The sequence below is a fragment of the Mesoplodon densirostris genome, chromosome 11 (genome assembly GCF_025265405.1).
Source record: "Mesoplodon densirostris isolate mMesDen1 chromosome 11, mMesDen1 primary haplotype, whole genome shotgun sequence".
NCBI lineage: Eukaryota > Metazoa > Chordata > Mammalia > Artiodactyla > Ziphiidae > Mesoplodon > Mesoplodon densirostris.
The window spans coordinates 55,355,654-55,377,757 of record NC_082671.1 but is presented as its reverse complement, the minus strand read 5'-3'; the positions used below and the strand labels follow the sequence as shown (position 1 = coordinate 55,377,757).

The 22,104-nt window shown below is 36.1% G+C and overlaps 1 protein-coding gene across 1 annotated transcript in view; it reads right to left on the bottom strand.

The window, feature by feature from the left end:
• Positions 1-22,104, bottom strand: part of ADAMTS20 (ADAM metallopeptidase with thrombospondin type 1 motif 20) — a 190,306-nt gene that overhangs the window by 87,482 nt on the left and 80,720 nt on the right. The window contains exons 9-18 of the mRNA XM_060111904.1: positions 21,559-21,705; positions 19,345-19,486; positions 17,655-17,759; positions 10,463-10,608; positions 9,083-9,264; positions 8,850-8,986; positions 6,670-6,787; positions 4,019-4,114; positions 1,113-1,279; positions 828-957 (exon numbers count right to left, since the gene is read on the bottom strand). Coding sequence (XP_059967887.1) covers positions 828-957; positions 1,113-1,279; positions 4,019-4,114; positions 6,670-6,787; positions 8,850-8,986; positions 9,083-9,264; positions 10,463-10,608; positions 17,655-17,759; positions 19,345-19,486; positions 21,559-21,705 — 1,370 coding nt within the window. The remainder of the gene's footprint in view (positions 1-827; positions 958-1,112; positions 1,280-4,018; positions 4,115-6,669; positions 6,788-8,849; positions 8,987-9,082; positions 9,265-10,462; positions 10,609-17,654; positions 17,760-19,344; positions 19,487-21,558; positions 21,706-22,104) is intronic.

Sequence of the window (22,104 nt, the reverse complement as noted above, 5' to 3'; positions counted from 1 at the left end):
CTTGTCTCTAGTCCCCATCGGAACTACCTTTCTATTCTACACAAACTTCCCTATATCTTCCCGTTTCACCTCCTCAAACTGCCCCCTCCATCTTTCCTGGGGTCTTCTCTGTGCATACCTGTAGCATTGCATTTACCATTTAAAACTAAGATGACCTACGCATGCCTCTGTTTCATCCATATGACTTTAAAGTGTTAATGCAAAATCAGGGTCCTAAACAAAGTAGCCTCTCAATAAACATTTACTGATGTGCACAAATGTAGCATCACACAGCTAGGTATTCGTAATTACAGATTGCCCAAAGACACCAGTCTCTTCATTTGCTTTCTGTACTACAAATTTCGCTGTTTTTCCATCTCCCTCTGTATTCCTTTCAGTTACCCATCCATCAGTACAAACACATTTACTTGTGGTCAGGGAAGGGAAATAAAAGAATGAGAGAATGTTGACACCCCAACACTAAAAGAGGGAGATGGGTGGCTGGGAAAGTGTGTTGAGGGGAAAGGACAAGAGGGAGGGTATTTCACTGGGAAACAGAATCCCAATTAGAGAACCCTTCTGTGACGGCAAGAAAGAGAACAAGGACGTGATACGGAAGAAGCAGTGATGAAGAACGTTGAAAAGGGTAGAGATAAGGGAGGCTGTTAAGTATAAGAACCAAAGAATAAGTGGAGAGAAAAGCAGGAAGAGAAAAAAAGACAGAAAACCTCTGTATGTCTGTGTGGTGTACATGCGTGGATTCCACAGGCAGCCAGACTCAAGAGCACCCCAAATTATACCAGCATGCATAGCTGAACTTTTGTCTCCTTCATTTAATACCAGTGTACCTTGACACATTTTTGTACAGTCTTGCCATGGTCCATATGGGTCCCACGTGAACAGATCGCTCTTCTCTTCCATGGGGATATTGAAGGAATAACGTACATCAGGGTTGTACAGATTACCCACACATAAAACCTCAATAAAAATATAAAGGAGCACACCATTAATTCATAAAAGATATATTCTTAAAAGAAATAATTTTTATGTTTAATAATAAATGCAAAGCACTTAAGCATCATACCTTACTAACATGATTAAAACTGTCTTATTAACAACTACTGAGAATTTACCTGCAAAAGAAGTTCTTCTTCCAGCCGATCAGTACTATTAATTCTTTCAATCGAGTTGTTTGAACCACTGTATTCAAAAATAGCTCCTTGTACGTTGATTTCCTTTTTGGACATACTTACAACAAAATTCCCATTCAAAAGAAAATTCCCCTGAGTGTCTGATAATGCTGTAAAAGGATAGTGCTCATGAAATAGCAAAACCAGTCAATGGTACAGAAACATTTTTAACTTTCACAATTCACATCCTTTTTTTGAAATTAGAGAATATAAACATAAATTAATATGGAGGAAATAAACTTTATTTTACTGTAAAGTGTTATCTACGCTGTAAGCAGGGAAACTTCAGCACATCAGCCAAAGACATGAAAGTAAATTCACCCTATAATTTTTCTTTCTGAGAAGGTCATCTTCCACAAGGCGTGCAACTCTGGGAGAGACACACAAGAAGTGGGAAAACAGAAAGAAGTCACGCATGGGCCTGCAGACAGATCAGCTAAATCAACCCTGGTCATCCATGGTGAGGAAAGAAAGGGCAGCCAGACTGCTGCAGCATTCCGTTAATGCTTATCTTGAAAAAAATGTACAAAGCTTCAACACTCTAGGGTCAATGTTCTAAAAGTCCATGCCTCTCCACTCCTCTCTCTGTAAACAACTGGATCTTCTTCATGGCGAGGCACTCATCGCTGCTCACGCATACGTGAGTGACTGCTTTTCAGAATCCTCCTACTTCCATCTCTGTTCTTACCCCTTCTTATTCTCTCTTTTTCCCCAATGACAGGTATTAATATCAGCCTATCAAATATGTATCTGTATGTCTATCTATATACTAATATTTACATATGTATATAATAGAGTATGTAACAATATGTATTCACGATTTGTTACTTTTTAAATGCAAAACATACATGGTGCCCACAGTGATGTGGTAGTAAAAAGACCACAGAATTTAGTATTAGAACAACTGGTTTAAATTCAAGTTGTTCCAATTAATTACTATGTGATCTTGGATAAACTACTTGTTTCCTAAATGCATAACAGGAATAATAAAAATTCCTACCTCACAGGCTTTTAATTGGAATCAAATTTGTAAAGTGTTTGTAGAAGTGTATAAACTGTCAAAAAGCACTGTGCTTTTTTTTTAACTTTCAAGAGGATATATGATATTTTAAATTTTGCACTAATAAAAACTCCATATTAATAAAATACATTTTTGCTGCTTTACTTCTCAGTGGAATAACTGTTTTGGAAAACATTTGTTTGGTCTCCCAGGGAACCCCACCCAAAGCATACAAATTACCTATGATTAAACTTACTAAATACTACACACCTCAAAGCAACCATGAAGGGATTACTGCCAAAGACATTTGGTGTTTCTGTGTCTGTATGGACTATTGTGATTGACTTTATACATTACACTGAATTCAATGAAGAAAAAATAAAGTTCCACATTTATCCTATAAAATGAAAATCTGGACATTATCAGAAGTGGATAGGCCTATTTAAGGGACTACCAGTTACATTAAAACTAAGGGAAATAAACAAAACTTTACTGAGAAAAATTGTATACATTTCATTATTTTTAGTTACCAAAGCAAATTTCATAAATATAAATATTTTACAAGCCCTTTCTAATGACTTCACATGTTTATTTTGCTCACTCCAATTTAGATTTTGATATTTCCATTAGTAGTTCTTTTACAAAGTATAGTGATACTTTATTGGTGAACATTTCCAATTTTTAAACTTGGGCAGAACCAAATATCTATATTTGGATCCTAAGAGTGACATATTAAATTATCTACAATACGGTAGCATATATCTATGTATATGCAAAAGAAAAAGAATTGCAACTAAATGTAAAAAGTTAAAACATTTACATTTGATTTTCTTTGGGAAATTTTTTGCATTTTTTATAGAGGTGAAATTGACATAACATAGAATTAACCATTTTAAACTGAAGAATTTGATAGTACTCAGTACATTCACAATGCTGTATAACCACCGCCTCTACTTAGTTCTAAAACTTTTTCATCATCCCAAAAGGAAAACCTGCATCCATTCAGCAGTTGTTCTCTTTACAATTGACTCTATAATGCCAAATATAATTCTTGAGATAAGTTGTTCATTATATATTCAGGTTCCAAGTAAGAAGGGTTGATTACTTGGGCCAATATTTCACATTTCATAAATGTGAAGCAGGTACTTTCTCATTATCAGCTTTGCATCACCAGTTTGGTGAATTATGAATTAGTCAATATTAAGGTATTTATCAGACACAAAGAAAAGGTTTGTAAAGCATTCTTTTCATCTCTGGGCCTAAGTGAAATTCTTTAAGCCTAAAAGCTAATTTCCAAAAATAAACAACAACTGAAATTTATACTCTATAATTAGCTTAAGGACAATATACTATAACTATACTCATTAACATCTAAAAATATGGAACCATAGTTCTCTTTCTGCCTTTCTGTAACACAAGAGCTTTGTAAAAGTTGTATTTAAAGACTTTTGCTACATGGTAAAGACATTTAAGAGAATTCTTTAAAACATTTAACACCAAAGAGGTCTATAATTAACTTTAGATAAAGATAGAAGGATAGAGGATTTTATTCTAAATACACACACAACTTTAACTGAATATAACCTCTGGTTTTCTAAAACACCCTCATGGGAAAAAAAGTTTAATTTACTTTCCAGAATTCAGTTAAGGATTTTTAAGATAGGATATGGTGTGTAGCTCAAAAAGAAATCACGCATAGGGAGTCAGATGACTTAAGCTCAGTGTGAAGTGAAATTGCATGTTTGTTCAAGGGGCTCTTCTTGCCTTCCAAGAATTTACAGCACCCACAGACCTCCGTGAAATTGCACAGGAACCACATACTGGGTGCTGTTTAACTAAAAATGTTTACCCAGGTAATTGTCATCTTCTGGTTTTCCAGAATAGCTGTGCTGAAGAATATCAATATTTGTTGCTCCTGGGGGAATCTTTACAACGACATTATAACCTGCAATAGAAGTTTACACATGTTAACTTTCACAAAAAGCAGAACGGCCAGGAGGAGGCTAGTACTGATGAAAGAAATATCTGAATAGCATAGCAGACAATTTCATTTTATCTTTGAAAGATGATATAGTGCTTATTCTTTTTGAATCAGTGCCTTATATAAATTACTAAGGATAAGAAAAAGTGGTTGTCTAGAAATACACAGTCTGGGATTCTTAAAGTGCATTTCTTAATTTCTCTTACTTCTAAAATTCTGAATACAGAATAAGAATGAAACCAGTATTTTAGCTCCTGAACTATTTAGTACAGATATTCATTTTAAAATTTGACCAATACTTTTTTTTCCCCCCCTCCGGTACGCGGGCCTCTCACTGCTGTGGCCTCTCCCGTTGCGGAGCACAGGCTCAGGACGCACAGGCCCAGCGGCCATGGCTCACGGGCCCAGACGCTCCGCAGCATGTGGGATCCTCCCAGACCGGGGCACGAACCTGTGTCCCCTGCATCGGCAGGCGGACTCCCAACCACTGCGCCACCAGGGAAACCTTGACCAATACTTTTACATCTTATACTTCCTAATGGGGAAAAAAATTCTAAATGCTATTCACAAGTCCAGGAGATATAAAAATAGTCAGTCATTACTATATGTGTACACAGACTCATTGAACAGCAAAATAATGAAAGTTAAAGAGAAACATTTTTCTTAAGCTTTTAGGTTCTAGTGTAAGCAAGAATCCCTATAGTTACCCCCCAAATTTTACATTATTTTGTAAAGTCTACTAACAAATTGTCAAGAGAAAAGTAAAAACTTTACTCAAGAGAAATGAAAATATTTCTGTTTTATGAGACCAAATTCAACAACACTGGAACTTCTCAAAAGATGAGGAAACCCTATATCAAATATACATTAAACAAGAAGCAATGTTTTTCCTGCACTAAAACCACTCATGTCACAGTTTTCCAAATAGTCTCAGGTTTTAAGTCAACAATTAATTTTGCTCTAGTGATATTATTCTAAGTTTTTCCTTTCCCTTTTTAGGATTTTCCTCTTTTATTTAATACATAAACAAAAGGAGTTAAAATTTTTCATATGTACTGACTTGATAAATATAGAATGAACTTAAGAAAAGGAAGTTTTTAAAGAGCTTATGTTTGACACCTTGATATGAGATTACCTTGCATGTTTTTAGAGCAGCCTTATTTATTTATATCTCTTTAAGATATCACATTTAAACATAAAGTGATAAATGATCTGATGATTCTGTATCCACTATATACATATTGGATGTAGGTTATAAGCCTACAAAAATAATTTTGACTCATGATTTTTTCACTATAAAATATCCCTACCAGCTCCACTATTTATGTCTTTGCTATTTTTTCAAGAAAACATTCCTAGGCATTGCAAATGTGACAAAATGAAGGCTACCACCAGGGGGCAGTGACAGACGCTATTCAGACCCTGCACATGAGTTTAAGATCTTTTTCCATTTGCAAACTGATTAAGTCATAGTACAATTTTGTCAAGGTTAAATATATGATCCTAATTTGGTGCATGTGGTTTTACACAGAAAAAAAAAGCTTTTCAGTGAATACAGACCAGACTTTGATAAATGTGTGCCATTGATTACAAAAGGGGATCAAATATTTACAGCTCCTGTGAAATAATGAATCATAATAACTAGAAAAATAATGTCAAATTATCTAGTAACTCAGATTCATAAGCACGACCAGAGTATGAAATGTACTATGCTTTTCATATAGATAAAAATATAAATTGTGTTTTAAATTATACTGCTTTAATTGAAGCAATTCTTACTAACTTAAACAACTATGTTCAAAAATATGTGAATACAATTTAAAGCTGAACAATAAAGCTGTAATAAAAAATACATTTTTATTTTGCAAGGAAAGTTTAAAAAGGCTGCTTTTTATTACCATAAAAAGAAAAAATGTTTTCTCAGAAAATTTAATGGAAAATGTCTGACATATTGTATTCTCATAATAATTTTGAAGAAAAATGAAACTGTGGCCAAATATCAATTATATCTGTAATCCAGATACTTCCTGAAAAATCAAATGTAACACTAATTCCAGATTAGCATTGAAGTTAATGGTTTCATCCTTTACCTTCAATCAGTTTCAATATATCATCAATATGAAACACAATATATAGGCCAGGTCACGCCCGAAAAAATGTGGTTCAAATGACTAAAAATAATTGAAAGCGAATTTCCTGGAAAAATTGTAAATAAATACAATACAAATTACAGGAAGAACAGTAAAAACATTTCTTAAACTGGGGGACTATTCACACACCATTTTCAAGCTGCACTGCATTTACTCTAATAAATGCACCTAAAATTTTTTAAGGATCAGGTTTGTCTTAAAGCAGGTAAATTCATTAATTCAATGATACATTTGGTATAAGATTTAATTAATCATTATGAACTGAGGTACAGAATAGACAAAACAATAACAAGCCATTACTATTATTCCTTCATTATATACTCCATTATTATACCCAAAGAGAAAATTAGAAAGAACTGCACAGCTCACCATAATGGGCACTGTTGAAGGCGCCTGCCATTGTCCTGCATGAGGAGTTATCCCCACCACACACTCCACATCTGTCTCTCCTGGCCTTGGAGTTTAATACGTGATCACAGCCAGCTTGCTTCAAAATACAATAATTACAATGAACGTCATAAAAAGGACTAATGAAAAGCATGGTGCTTTATAAACAAAGTTCTTTTCAAAAATATGCTTTCAATTAATAGGAGATTCAATACAACAGGGTTTTTTCAGAATACTGATCTTGTTTGTACACCAGTATTTTCACACATCTGTTCACATGGTTGAAAAAGCAGTGTTTTTTAAAGGGTCATCCACATACTTCCTGCATCAAAATCACATGGCGTGGGATTTAAAAAGACAGATTCCCAGATTTTCTGAATTAAAATCCTTGGAGGTAAAAACCTAGGAATCCAGATTGTAACAAACACTGACAGTGATTCCCACATCCGTCATTTGAAAATCACTCTTTAAAGACACGTAATTCAAAAGGGACAAAAAGTAACACATTACAATAACTCCAAAAAGATGTCTTTCATGATTCACTTTTTTCACTCATGACCTTAGAACTCTGGGAATTAAATGAGCATGTTTGAAAGAAACAATTTACTTCTTTAAATACCTAGCATAATAAACAGTGATTATGAAAAAGAATGAATAAATAAATAAAGGTGAAAGTATACATGGTTTGTTCTAGGGCTTTGAAAGAACAAGTGCAGCTCTTCTCCACACAGATGGTGTCCTCTGCATACATTGCAGTAACGTTTAGTTCTTTGGAATATTCCTTTAAATTTAGTGATCAGGAAAGTAAGAAAAATTCATAAGCCTCATGACTTTTTATTCACAAGGCAAATATTTCCAAAATGAAAATTTCATCTAGATATTTTCTGAAAGTAACATGCATCTTTATGCTCAGACACTTGTCATATTTTTTCATGGTATCTTACTTTCTGCTGTTAATTTAAATAAAACAAGTTTTTAAGGCCACCAAGTACCCTTTTTCTAGTATTTAATCTATTCCCAAAGTGTAATTTAGGTTTCTCTGAACATCTCATTAGCCCTTTGGGTGTAAGGCCTTTCCCACCTAGGTAACTGGTAATAGATGTTTGGTTATAGGGAGAAGAAATTGGTCCTATTAGGTTCCACTTAATGAAAGGAATGAGTTCACAAGATGACATTTGTATTCTTTAGACAACATTCATTATCCTAGTTCTCAAACTCACCATCCATTTTTAAGAACATCATCTGCAATTTGCATGCTTTGATTCAGGGGCTCATCTGTTCTCACCTAGAATACTGCTAAATGGCCTACCTAACTCCAATTTCCTAAAAACCCAGTACATCCTGAAGATTCTGACATACAAATCGAATCGCATCTCTTGCTTAACTCTAAATCCTTGTATTTTCAAGGACTTCAGGAAAAATTTTCATACAGTAACCATCAGCTGGTAGCTACCTCCAACCCTGGCCCCTTACTTCTTCACCTTTCTAAACCTACTTACCCTGATAATTAGCTCCAGACTCACCCTCCAAGAGCATTCCCCAAATCCTTTACCCACTTCCCCACAGAACAAGACACTCCTCCTACATCGTCCCCATGCCACCTTGCAGATGAGCCCATAGCACTGCATTCTAATTGTATGTGTGCCTATCTCCCCCACAAATCTGTGTCCACATTGGAGGTAGGTGCTCTGTTCCATTCTTTCATCTTGGTGACTAGAATGGAATGTTGCATCTAGCAGGTATTCAGTAAAAGTTTGCTGAATGTATGTAAGAAGTAAGAGAATGGAGAGAGGGAGGGAGGATGTCACTGCTTCTAACACTGAGGGGAAAAATGTCACCACAGAAGGGTCACGTTCGAAGCAGCAAAAGGACTCTACAACCCTTGGGTCCTAATATGTTCTATCTTTTTAGGAAGCTGACCTCATCTTTCATCTTGATTTTAAGTGCCATAAGCAAAACAAAATCAGCAAACTCATCCTACTGCTTCATGAGGCACTCCTAATGACGGAGAATGGCCCAGTAATAGGCAGCCCAGTAGCAACCAAGGATGCTGCACTGAATTCGCAAGAACGTATCTGAAGTCATAGAAGCAATATTTGGTTAGAGTTATAGAAGGAAAATAGTACTCTGAAAGTCATTTTAAATGTAGTAAGTTTACTTACCCGACACAGACCTTGAACACAGATGTCATTTGTTTCAGTTCCACAAGGAGTACCATCAGCAACCCTGTCCTTCAACTGGTAGAAGTTAGTGGTTCCAGCTACCCGACAATACAGTTTACAACGATCTTTCATGGCAACTGTAAGAAAAAGTCAAATTCTGGGTGTACGATAACACAGCTATGTGTTCCTATGTCTCAAAAATTTTTACATTAAAAAAAATTCTAATTACTTACTCCCACTATACTTTGGAAGCCACCTCACATTAGGGGACAGACCATGGATGTTGAAATGTTTACCATCAAAATCAGAGCACTGCTTCTCACGAAAGTCCTGCTTGCCTTTTGGACATGAATCAGTGTTACATGATCGAAATTTCATCCTGCGGCCCACACAGTACTTTCCTCCGTTTCTTGGCCTAGTCAAATTCATTACATTGTAAAGCACATCAGTACAAGATTATTTCTGCCATTTACTTCTAAAACTCTTCCATTCCTTTCCAGAATCTGGAAAACCACTGATGTCCCACTCACACTTTTCGTTTTTAACAGAAGTATGTAATATGGTTGTGAAGCAATTCTGTGGTTAATGAACTGTAGAAAATACATTTTAACATGGACACTGTGGTCTGGAGGGCAGAAATGATGTCTTATTCAAGACTAGATTAACTAACAAGGAGCTAACTAATGATGGGGATTTGTTTTAAAACCTCAAAAAAGGGTTTCTTCATTTTGGAGGTGTGGGGACACATAGAGTGAGCCAAAGGTGATCAGAAAGGAAGATGATAACATGTTAAATTTTAAAAGAAGTATATATGCCCCTTTGTCGTGTATATCCTACTTATCACTCAGTTCAAAGAGTTTCATGGTATCAATCTATAGCCATCTACCTCTATATCAACTTATGCTGGAACCTAAAAACTCTTTTGTCCGTGTTTTTCTTTTAATATGAAGACTTTCAGCATAACTTAGCTTTTCAAAAATTCAAATAAACTAAGTCGGATTTTATTCAAAGTATGTCACATTTCTGCATTAAAAAGTCTTCATATATATAACATATAACAACAGAAACATTATTTTTAAATTTTTATGGAATCCCTAAGTTCTTTTAAATAGTTTGGTGAGCAGGACCTATGCTTCAGTTCTTATTCAAACTAAAGACAATGAAGCATCTATAACATGAAAAGAAGAGAGAAAATATGACATGACAGATTATACCAAACAGTAAAAATATGGTAACAAAACTACATATTTTATCCAGGAAAGTCAAAACATAGTCGAAAGGGGCCAGGATCTTTCAATAGAAGCACAGTAAAAGTAAAACCGCCATTATATTACCATCATTATTGACAACTATTTCTCAAATTTACACCAAATCAAAAAAGAAAGAAAATGGCTTGGTCTTGATTCAAATTCTCAAGACTATTTTAATTTACTTTTTTGTTTAAGGTCTGAATCTACCAAGATATAAAGTAACATGGCTTAAAGCACTCCAGAAGTTTTCTGAATCTCAGAAACTTACAGACTGACCTCCAGTTTTAGAAGTGAATGAAACTGATGTTTACTTTCTGGTGCCTTGAGATAATCTTAATTTACAGTGACATAAAAAAGACATACTCGGGCCGATTACAGAGCCTGGTTGTGCTTTTGATTCCACCTCCACATGTTCTTGAACAAGAACTGTAAGGTCCCCACGGTCCCCAATCGCCATCTACAGGACGTGTGTCCATTTCTTTGTTTACACATAGCCCATGGTGGCAATGCTATAAAAATAAAACAAAAAGAAATGATTCATGCATTATCTAATTAGGACATCGTAGTAATAATTACTATAGCACAAAGATCAGTAGAAAAAAAGGTATACAATTTTAAGCAAAATTTTATCAATTCAGAAATGAGATTACACATGACACCACTTTGTGAATATTTCCTGAGTATCTACTGAGTGACTGTAAAAAGATCGACAGAATGCAAAAATGAATAGGAAATTTACCTTGCCTATGAGATCTAGAGTCTCATTGGAGAGGGAAGACCTACACATATGGGGAAAACTTAAACAGTATAATGAAAAATATTTTTGAAAAATAAGCAAACAAATATTTGTTAATATGGTATTTGTCCATTCTTCTATTTTTTATGCAAAGATATCTATCACTCTCCCATGCCTTAAGCTAACTTTCTGCTCTATCTCATTCAAAGTCTCAAAGATCACTTCATTCCTTGCTTTCATTAAGAAAGTAGAAATGTACAAAAGAATCTGCCCAAAATCTCCCACCATCCCTTCTACCCATGCAAAAGCATCTGTACCCAGTACTCAACCTTCCTGCCAATTAGTATACATGAAAAATCCAAAGTCAGTCCCTCCACTGTGCACCTCATCTCATCTCTTCTCGCTACTCCAAACACCACTCCAGCAATTCTCCCATCTCTCCTACATCATCACTGCTCCAGTCACTACTACATGAAAGCTAATCAAAACATGGTCCATGCACGGATGCCAGTCTTTGAACTAGTCACTGTCAGTAGGGAGAAGAGGTATACAGAAGTTAAGAGTAAAGTTAATAATATTAAAATTAGCTTACATTTGTTCTATTTTTAACTGTGATAAAATATACATAACAAAATTTACTCTCAACCATTTTCAAGTGTACAGTTCAGTGGGATAAAGAACGTGCACATTGTTGCGCAACCATCGCCATCTATAAACAGAACTCTTCTCCAAACTGAAACTCTGGACCCATTAAAAAGTAACTCCCCATCCTCCCCTCCTCCCAGTCCCTGGCAACCACCATTCTACTCTGTTTCTATGAATGGGACTGCTCTGTATATCTCACATAATTGAAATCACACAGTATTTGTCTTTCTAGGATGGGCTTATTTCACTTAGCATAATGTCCTCAAGGTTAATCCATGTTGTAGCATGTGTCAGAACTTCCTTCCTTTGAAGACTGAATAATACTGCATTGTAGGTATATATCACATTTTCATTATCCATTCATCCGCTGATGGACACTTGTGTTGCTCCCATCTCTTGGCTATTGTGAATAATGCAACTCTGAATATGGATGTGTGAATATCTCTCAGAGACCATGTTTTCAATTCTTTTGGATATATACCCAGAAGTGTTTGCGTTGGGTCATCTATTTCTATTTTTAATCTTTTTGAAGAACCACCATTTTGTTTTCCACAGAGAAAAACTGGCTTACACTTTGTATGTCTTTTTTCATTCATTTTTATCATTTTGTGCAAGAGTATGTTTATAAATGACCAGAACTGTTTAAAAGAGAAGACTGGTCCTTTATGAGAGATAGTTTGAGAAGCACTCCACTCATGCTCTTTAACTTCCAAACATACTCTTGTTTCTCCCACTTTAACAACAACAACAATGAACTTTTCTTAGATCTCGTTTTCTTCACCAGTTATTGACCTGTTTTTCCTTGAAAGAGTTGTCTACGTTTGTTGTCTAACTCTCTCTGTCTATTCTCTCTCATCATTCCACCATCCATGAATGTGCTCATGTGAACATCACCAATGGCCTCCAGGACACCATGACGAATGACCAGTTCTCAGTCTCTGCCTTCATTGAGTTATGTGACACAGTATGTGACAGAGCTGATCATTCTTCTTTGATACATTTTTTCTTCTCTTGGTTTCCAGGGCTTGGCACACTCTTGGTTTTCTTTTCTCTTTAATGATTTCTCTTTTGCAGTTTCTTTCGCTATTTCTTCTTCTTTTTGACCTCTTAATGTCCCCAGACTCAGATTGTAGTCCTTTATTCTTCTTTATCGACAGTCATTCTCAGTCCAGATCTCTCTCCGGAACTCCAGACTCTATAGACAGCTGCTTCCTCATCTTCATTTGAATGTCTAATAGCCACTTCAACTATAGCGCACCAACACTGAACTCTTGCCCTGGCCCCTCAAAATCTGCTGAATTAGCTCAGTTGATCAGCTAAAAACCTAGTCATCGTACCTCTTCTTCCTCTAACATTCCATATCTAACACATTAGCAAATGCTCTAATTCCTTCAAAACCATACACAAAGTTGACTTTTAATCATCACCTGGTTTGAGCCACCAGCATCTCTCATCTCCATTATTTCAACAGCTCCCTGAGTACATCTCCTCTGTTTCTACTCTTGGCCCTTACAGTTTAGCCTCAACAGTTGTCAGAATGGTCATAATCCTTTAACTTAGTTTAAAAATTAAGTCAAATTAGGTGACTCCTCTGCTCAAATTCTTCAATTATCTCACTTTGAGTAATACAACGTTCTCACAATGGCCTGCAAGTTCTTCCAGTAACTTCCCATACATCTCTCTCTCTCTCTCTCTCTCTTCACTCCACTCCAGCCAAAATGTCTTCCTTGCTCTTCCTTGAATACTCCAGCAGTACTCCAGAGTTTGGCCATTCCCTTTTCCTGGAGCTCACTCCCCTGGGATGTCCTCAAAGCTAACTCCCACATTTCCTTTAAAACAGCTCATTAGGCAACTTCCCATAAGATCGACCTTGACCACCATAGTTTAAAATGCAATCTGCCCTCTCCTACCATACAACTTCAATCTTTTTTCTGCTCTATTTCTCTCATTCATGGTACTATTATATTGTTCATAATACTCCAGTCTTCATTAGAATACAAGCTCCAGGGGGGACAAGGATCTTTTCTCTTTTGTTCACTGATGTATCCTGAGTGCCTAGAATAGTATCTGGCATGTTTTTAGGTCCTTGATACATTTTTGTTGAATGAAGTAATCCTATAACCAAGATTATTAGCAGAAAAAAATGCTTTGTGCCCTCCATTGGAACAAATCATTCAATATGAGAAAGCCATTATAAAAGTGAACAAAAACAAACTTTCAGAATAGAATATACTATGGGCATATAAATTTTGTGGGCATCTTCCAGAAACATTTAAAGATTCCTTGCTTGTTCCTTATTTATTTATGTATTTCTAAGAGATCAAAGCATGAAAAAGAATGTTATACTATTCACCATGTAGTAAAATTAACTCATCATCAGATGGGTTCAGCATGTCTTCATGCAAATAGATTCACTACCAAAAGCATTTAACAGACATCTCACACATAAGATAGTCACAAGATAAAGGAACTAGAGAAGAGTGTTAAGGCCAAATTATAGGATATTTGTTTAAATTTTCCTTTAATAACAGGTCCATTTAATACTGAAAATGGCTAATGCATAGGGGCTCACTGTTTTTAATAGATTTTTTTTAAAAAGGGAATTTATACCTATCATGATCCACATTTTATCCCAAATGCCACCTCTACCTTTAATCTACATGGGCTTTATAGTAGGTTTCAGTATCTCATCATATTTACCTGAATTCCAGCAAACCCATGCCCTCCATACCATATCACTGGGGGAATATTTAAGTGGCTAATAAGCAAATGAAAAGATGCTCAAAATTGATAATAATCAGGATAAGGCAAGTTAAAATCACAATGAAATTCTATTTTGCACCCAGCTAGCATGGCTAAAATTTTGTTAAGGCTAACACTACCAAAAATTGGCAAGGAATGCAAAGCGACTCAAACTTTCATATTTACATTGCTTGGTAAGTCTAAAATGGTTCACATATTTTGGAAAATTGTTTGGTGCTTTCTTATGAAGTTAAACACACACCTACCCTATGACCCGGAAATTCTACTCTAGGTATTTACTCAAGAGAAATGCAAACATATGTCCACAAGAAGACTTATACAAGGATGCTCACAGCAGCTTTATTCATAAAAGCCAAAAACTGGTAATGACCCAAATATCCATCAACAGGAAAATGATAAACAAATTATGGTGCAGCTGAATTACACTGCAACATAAAGGAATGAAGTACTGATGCACACAACAATTTGAATGAAACTCCAAAACATTATGTCGAGAAAAAGCAGTTTGACCCACTCGCTCCTTGCCAAGACAGAGTATACTGTATAGTTTCATTTACTTAAAATCAATAACACACAGGAGATGGGGCAAAGATGGTAGACCCTGAGCTCACCTCCTCCCATGGGCACACAAAAATTGCAACTATTTACAGAGCAACTATCAATGAGAATGACATGAAGACGAGCAGAAAAGATCTATAACTACAGATATAAAGAAGGAACCACAACGAGATGGGTAGGAAAGAACATAGTGTAGTTAAGACCCACACCCCTGGGTAGGCAACCCACAATCGAGAGGATAATTACAATTGCAGAGGTTCTCCCCAAGCACCCAGAGGTTCAAAACCCACATCAGGCTCCTCAGACTGGGAGTCCTACACTGGGCAGACGAGCCCCACAATGTCTGGCTTTGAAGGCCAGCAAGGCTTACTTGCAGGAGAGCCAGAGGGCTGTAGGAAACAGAGACTCCACTCTTAAAAAGGCACACAAAAAAATCTCATATGCTCCAAGACCCAGGGAAGAAGCAGGAATTTGAAAGAAGCCTGGGTCAGACCCACTTGCTGGTCTTGGAGAGCCTCCCAGAGAGGGAGAAAGCAACTGGGACTCACCCTGGAAACACAGACTCTGACAGAAGACATTTCAGGTAGCTCATCCTACCACAAGGACACTGGTACTGGCAAGCACCATTTTTAATCCTCCTGCTAGCTTATTAGCATCAGGACCTGGCCCCACTCACCAGCCTGCTGGCACCAGTCCTGGAATGCCCAGCCCCTAGATCCCCAGAGACTTGCAGCCAGCCATCAGACACAGCTCTACCCACCAGGGGGCAGGAATCAGCCCTGGTACCCCCTGGGCCCTGGCCCCTCCACCTGCTGGCCTACATGGACTCTGGGACGAATAGGGACCTGCAGCCATGGTCCTGGACCAGATTCAGCACACCAGTGGACCAGCACTAGCCCTGGGACTTCCTGAGCCTTAGCCCACCTACCAGCAAACTCACCAGCTCTAGGACCCCCAGGCCCCACAGTTAGAGGCCCCAGAACCCCGCTCCACCCACCATGGGCCACCACTAGCCCTGGGACCAGATTCACCCACTAATGGGCAGGTACCAGTGCCTGGACTCCCTGGACCCCACGGACACCATCCCTGGGCAGCACCATGGTTTCACAGCCAGCTGTCCTGGGATCCAGCCCCACCCACTAGTGAGCTAGCATCAGGACCCAGCCATATCCGCAAGTGGCCAGCAGCCTCCGCACAAGGCAGAACCTGGCAACCAACAAGACCAAGATGACTGAAATCATATCAAGCATCTTTTCTGACCACAATCCTATGAGACCTGAAATCAACTAGAAGAAAAATATTGTAAAAGACACAAACATGTGGAGGCTAAACAACATGCTACAAAACAACCAATGGGTCACTGAAGAAATAAAAAATACCTAGAGACAAATGAAAATAAAAACACAACAATCCAAAATCTATGGAACGTAGCAAATGCAGTTCTAAGGGGAATGTTTGTAGTGACAAAAGCCTACCTCAGGAAACAAGAAAAATCTCAAGTAAACAACTTAACCTTATACCTAAAGGAACTAGGGTAAAAAGAACAAACAAAACTCAATGCTAGTAGAAGGAAAGAAATCATAAAGGCCAGAGAAGAAATTTAAAAAATAGTTACAAAAAAATAATAGAAAAGATCAATGAAACTAAGAGCTGGTTCTTTGAAAAGATAAACAAAATTGATTTATTCAAACCCATCAAGAAAAAAAAGGGAAAGGGCTAAAATCAATAAAATCAGAAATGAAATAGGAGAAGCTACAACTGACACCACAGAAACACAAGGGATCCTAAGAAATTACTATAAATGATTATATGCCAATAAAATGGACAACCTAGAAGAAATGGACAAATTCCTAGAAATATACAATCTCTCAAGACTAAATCCCAGGAAGAAAAAGAAAATATAAAAACACCAGTTCATGAAGTTCACTAGTAATGAAATTGAATCAGTAATTTAAAAACTCCCAACTAATGAAAGTCGAGGGCCAGAGGGCTTCACAAGTGAATTCTACCAAACATTTAGAGAAGAGTTAACACTTATTCTTCTCACACTATTCCAAAAAATTACAGAGGAAGAAATGCTTCTGAATTCATTTTACAAGGCCAGCATCACACTGATACCAAAACCAGACAAAGATATCACAAAAAAAGAAAATTACAGACCAGTATCACTGATGAACATAGGTGCAAAAATCTTCAACAAAATATTAGCAAACCGAATTCAACAATACATTAAGAGGATCATACACCTTGATCAAGTGGGATTTATCCCAAGGATTCAATCGTTCAATATCTGCAAACCAATCAATGTAATATACCATATTTCATTATTTTGGTGAAACCTATCACTTGACATCATGTTGGCAGATTTAGATAAGTTCATGACTGATGCTAGAATGGCAAAGATGTAGTATGGTAGGCAGTTTATCTTGCAGTACAATGTATTTTAAACATTAACACCAATAAAGATCTGAAGAAGCCACTTAAAACTTTCAATTATACTTATCTGAATTTTTAGGATAAAATGTATACAATGGTAACATCCTTGAATTTGGGGGATTTGCTGTAATATCTATGGCTAGACTCATTTTTAATAACAAGACTATAATATGCTTAGATAACTAAATATCCATGTTATTATATAACTATAATATCCATCTGCTAGATCTTGAAATAAAGGGTAAAATTAAAATTTTAATTCACTTGACAACATACTACATCAAACAAATATGGCAAAAACATTAATTCAACTAGCAGAACAAAAGTTGACAGCGAAAAGGAAGAATGCTGAAACGCAGAGCAATCGCATCCTTGGATAATCTCTTGATACAAGACTCACCCTTCGAGAAAACCTACCATCCCAGGACCACAGTTTGTTCCATCTGCCAGTGGCATGTGTTGAGTGCGACAGCCCTTGTGAACTCCTTCTGCACTCGTGCACCAGAGACGCCTGCATTGTTTCTGCAGAGTAAGAAAAGGCAGGCAAGCAAGAGTGAAAATAACACTGTAAGCATGGAATCAATTCAGTATCATTCATTGGTTTATAAGCTGATTCTAGGTACTTCCTGGTTTCATGGTCAGAGTGGGAAATAATTAGTAAAAAAATCTCTGCTAAATCAGTCCTAGTCATCGATTTTCCTCTAAACACATAAAATGGCAACATTTCATTTTTAAAAACTTTTGGATTATCATCAAACACCGAAGAGATGTCTTGGAGTAGAAATATTCAAAATTATGTGAGACATTTTTCACTCTTTGCAAGACATTTTTCTAAAGGACTTTTTGTTGTTAAATGTTATTCACAAGGAGTTTCCAAAAGTCCCTTTTGATCCAACAGTGGAATGTAAGAATAATGTGCATAGAAATATTGTATAATGTATACTGGTTTCCTATTTTGTGAATATAATGCATACTTTCAACTTTTGAACAAAGAGTTCTGAAGTTTTCACAAGATATGAAAATTCACAGAGGCTCACAGGAGTTATACCCAAGATAATCCTTTTCTGTTTCTGAATTTAAATTCAAAGTTCATTCAGTACCTAAGTCAGGTAGGAAAGAAATGTATCTTTTGTAACAAAAAATTAAGGTAAATCTTTCCCCCTCCAAAGTAGATGTTTAAAAGCTTATAAAATTTGTAATTATAAATTTAAGATTTTAGGAATAATATTCACTGTACGGAACATGCTTTGTATGTCCCTGTGCTCACTGTTAAGTAACTTTCATTCATTCATTTATCTATACATTCCTTCATTCATTCACACATTCATTTATTCATTCATTCAACATGCAGTAAGCATTTATTTTCTGGTGCCTATTATGTGGCAGACCCTGAACTGCACTCTGGGGATACTTAAATGAATAAATAAGGCTGGATTCCTGGTCCAATGATACTCACAATCTAGTAGTATAGTAAGCAATTTGGCAAAGTTTTATACAGGAATGAAGAAAATGGAATGAGTATTCTGCTTGGAAAAGTAAGGCATGGATTCACCAAAGTAGCGACGTTTATTCAAACTAAATCCTAAATTTGATTTACCCTCAAAATAAGGTAAAATCTTGGTTATAGAGTCAGTAAAAATGTTAACTCAGCTATTTCGGTGGAAACTTAAAGCATCTAACCTATGAAAAATCCTCAAAATAAATTATAGAGTAATGGTTTAATGAAAACTAAACAACAAGACCCAAATTTCATTCCTTTGGATTCAAATCTGTTTAAATTAAAATGTAGTCTCTGAGATTCCTGGGGCCTTTAATACAATTCATTATCAAAACACTTATATTTTCTTCTTCCACCCACAAAACAACATCATTTGAAAATAACTATTTGAATGTTTTTAATTTTCAGTAACCTCTCTGTGACTTGTTTTCTGACTGGGGATACTTTTTTAAACCTTTTCCTGACAAACACTAAATTTTTCTAATACTTAAAATTTTTTAAGATATATTCAGCACACTGTCTGTCCAAGAGAATAAATGTACATTTCAAAATGTAGTCAAACTACAACTTTATGGTAGTTTTCAAACAAAAGGACATAATTTTTCTTACCAAATAGGGACACACTTGTGATCCAGGACCAAACATAAGTTCACATTGCTTGTTTACGTCATACACTGATCCAGGAAGTTGTGAAGACAGATCGTATATTCTTCCATTTGGTTTGTCAAGGAGGCATTCCCCATGACCAGTACTGTAACAATGACAGAAAACAAAGTACTGTGAATACATATGGATGCATTTCAGTATAATATTCTTTATCACATTTTCTATAGCTCTGCACTTTCAAAGAGACTATCGGTATTTTTTCATAATTTAAAAACCAACTCACATGAAAGTCAGTATGAAAACCTCAGTTTATAAAGGACATTTTACGTGTTTGTTCTCATTTGATCCCCACAACTGCCTTAAAGGTACACATTTTTAAAAAAGAATAACAAACAAAAATTCATCACAATATCATGTTTGAAACATACATTCCTATTTTGATCACACTACACTTTTTGTCTGCTTTGCTATCCAATAGCAATGCCTTATATCTAATGTCCAAATTGTCAAAATGTAAAAAGTAAAGTTTTCAGATCATCTGAGAAAGTACATTGATAGCTCTAAGTGACAACAAAACAAAGGAATTTCCAAAACTGTTATGTGGTCTCCATCTCAAAGGGGTTTTTTAGGAAAAGAATGTAAATCAGAGTCAATAATGTCAGCTTTGGGAGTTTGCATTTGGGTCTCATCACTTCCCAGAATGCATGGTGTGAACAAGTTATTTAGTCTCCCTGAGCCTAAGTTTCCTCATCTGTAAATTGAGAGTGGTAGTGTCTACCTTGCAAATTGCTATTAAAGTATATGATATAACATCTTTAAGGAGTTAGAAAAGTGGTAGATAGTGGTGAAAATGTGTATTTGCTATTCCTAGTTTGTCACACAATAGATAGTCTGCAGAAAACTTTGTGAAAAAGTTCAGCCATTCTAATTGGGTTAAAAGCAGCAATTTATTCAATTGAAATAATTAGAAGAAATATCTTGGGGGGGATTTTTTATGGCTAGAGGGCATATTAAATTTTGTCCCAAAAATAAACATGTAATTTTTAAAATACCCATTGGCTAGAATCATATTACCCCCTTCCAAAAATAATCACACCCACTGTTTTTTGTTTGTTTGTTTGTTTTTGTTTTGTTTTTTAAGCAGTAGGCAGGCCTCTCACGTTGCGGAGCACAGGCTCCAGACGCGCAAGCTCAGCGGCCATGGCTCATGGGCCCAGCTGCTCCGCAGCATGTGGGATTTTCCCGGACCGGGGCACGAACCCACTTCCCCTGCATCGGCAGGCAGATTCTCAACCACTGCGCCACCAGGGAAGCCCCCCACTGGTATTTTTAATCAATACCTCAGTCAGCAATTGAACAAAGCTATATGCAATCACGTATAGAACAGCAACTGTGTATTGTGCTTTCAAATCAAGTTCCCATACAAGGATAAATAATCACTGCTGATTATAATTAAGGGATATATTTATACACATATATTCCAAAACATGGTTCATTTATTCCTATAGTTCTTGTAAAGGTAGGTAAATAAAACTGCACAAATTGGTGATTAGAATATGTAGTAGAAAAAAATCAAACAGTATTGTGTTTATAAGAGCTTGGCCTTGCCTTTTGAACAAGTTTCAGTAAGTAGGATAGAAACACCATTTGGATAAGAAGTTGGGAAGCAGAGAAACCTGGTAGGAGTTGAAGAGGCAAGGCAAGAACAATCTGGATCTGCCTCCTGTCTTCAGAGCTGGGAAGAGCCTCCAAAGAACAGGTAAACCTAGAGATTCCATATCCCTTCAGAGAACTATTTGTAATATTCATAGTTTGACTTTAGCTATTCTCTGCCCTTCAAGGGCACCTCAAACTTGAGCTAAACTCCTCTTAAACTAATACCTAGTAGCTTCTGAAAAAATTCAAACACACACAAGGAAGCTTTGATTCCCATTAAGTCTCCCCCTAAAAGAAGTTTTTCCCATAACAGAGAGCCCAAATAAAAAAAAATCATCATAGCTAGATCTGAACTGACCCCCCGCACACCAAAAATATTAGTTAAGAATGAAATATAAAATTCTTCTCTTGTTTTTAAACATCCATTTGTACAGTGAAAGTAAGCTTAAACAATAAAAAACTCAACAGAGATTGAACCACTCTAAAAGAACATACAAGTTTCAAATTTCATAATCTAATAAAAGTTCAATTATTTAACTAAAGGAACACAAAATCACTTACTCTAGGAATTCAGTGATATATTTCTGACTACATCTTGACCAGGTCCAAGGACTTGTGTGGTAATTTAAAGTTGGAGCCATTACATGATACTGATGTTTAATTCCAGTTTCCTTACATTTAAAACTATCATCGTGTGGAACATTAAATCTAAAAATAAAAATAAACACTTAAAAAAGAACATTAAAATATGTATACAACATTAGAAACAGATCTCTTATATTTAAAGTATAATCTAAAATGCAGATAAATCTGATTACATCAGGATTTGCACTCTTGATCTCTCCATAAAGTATTGTAATGCTAGGGTTACCTTCATGTTTAGAAGCACATGATGTCTAAGAAACAGTAGATTATAACTTTGATCAGTAGCACAGTCTGTTGATTTGGTATTTGAATTTAAACAATCAAAATATTTGGATTCTGGCTCACTTCATCACAATATAGACTTAGCATTAACATAAAAATAACTGTAGTTTCCAACACACATACCCTAGGAGATGTGTGTGGAAAGATTAGGTGAAGGCTCTACCACACTAAATTCCAGAC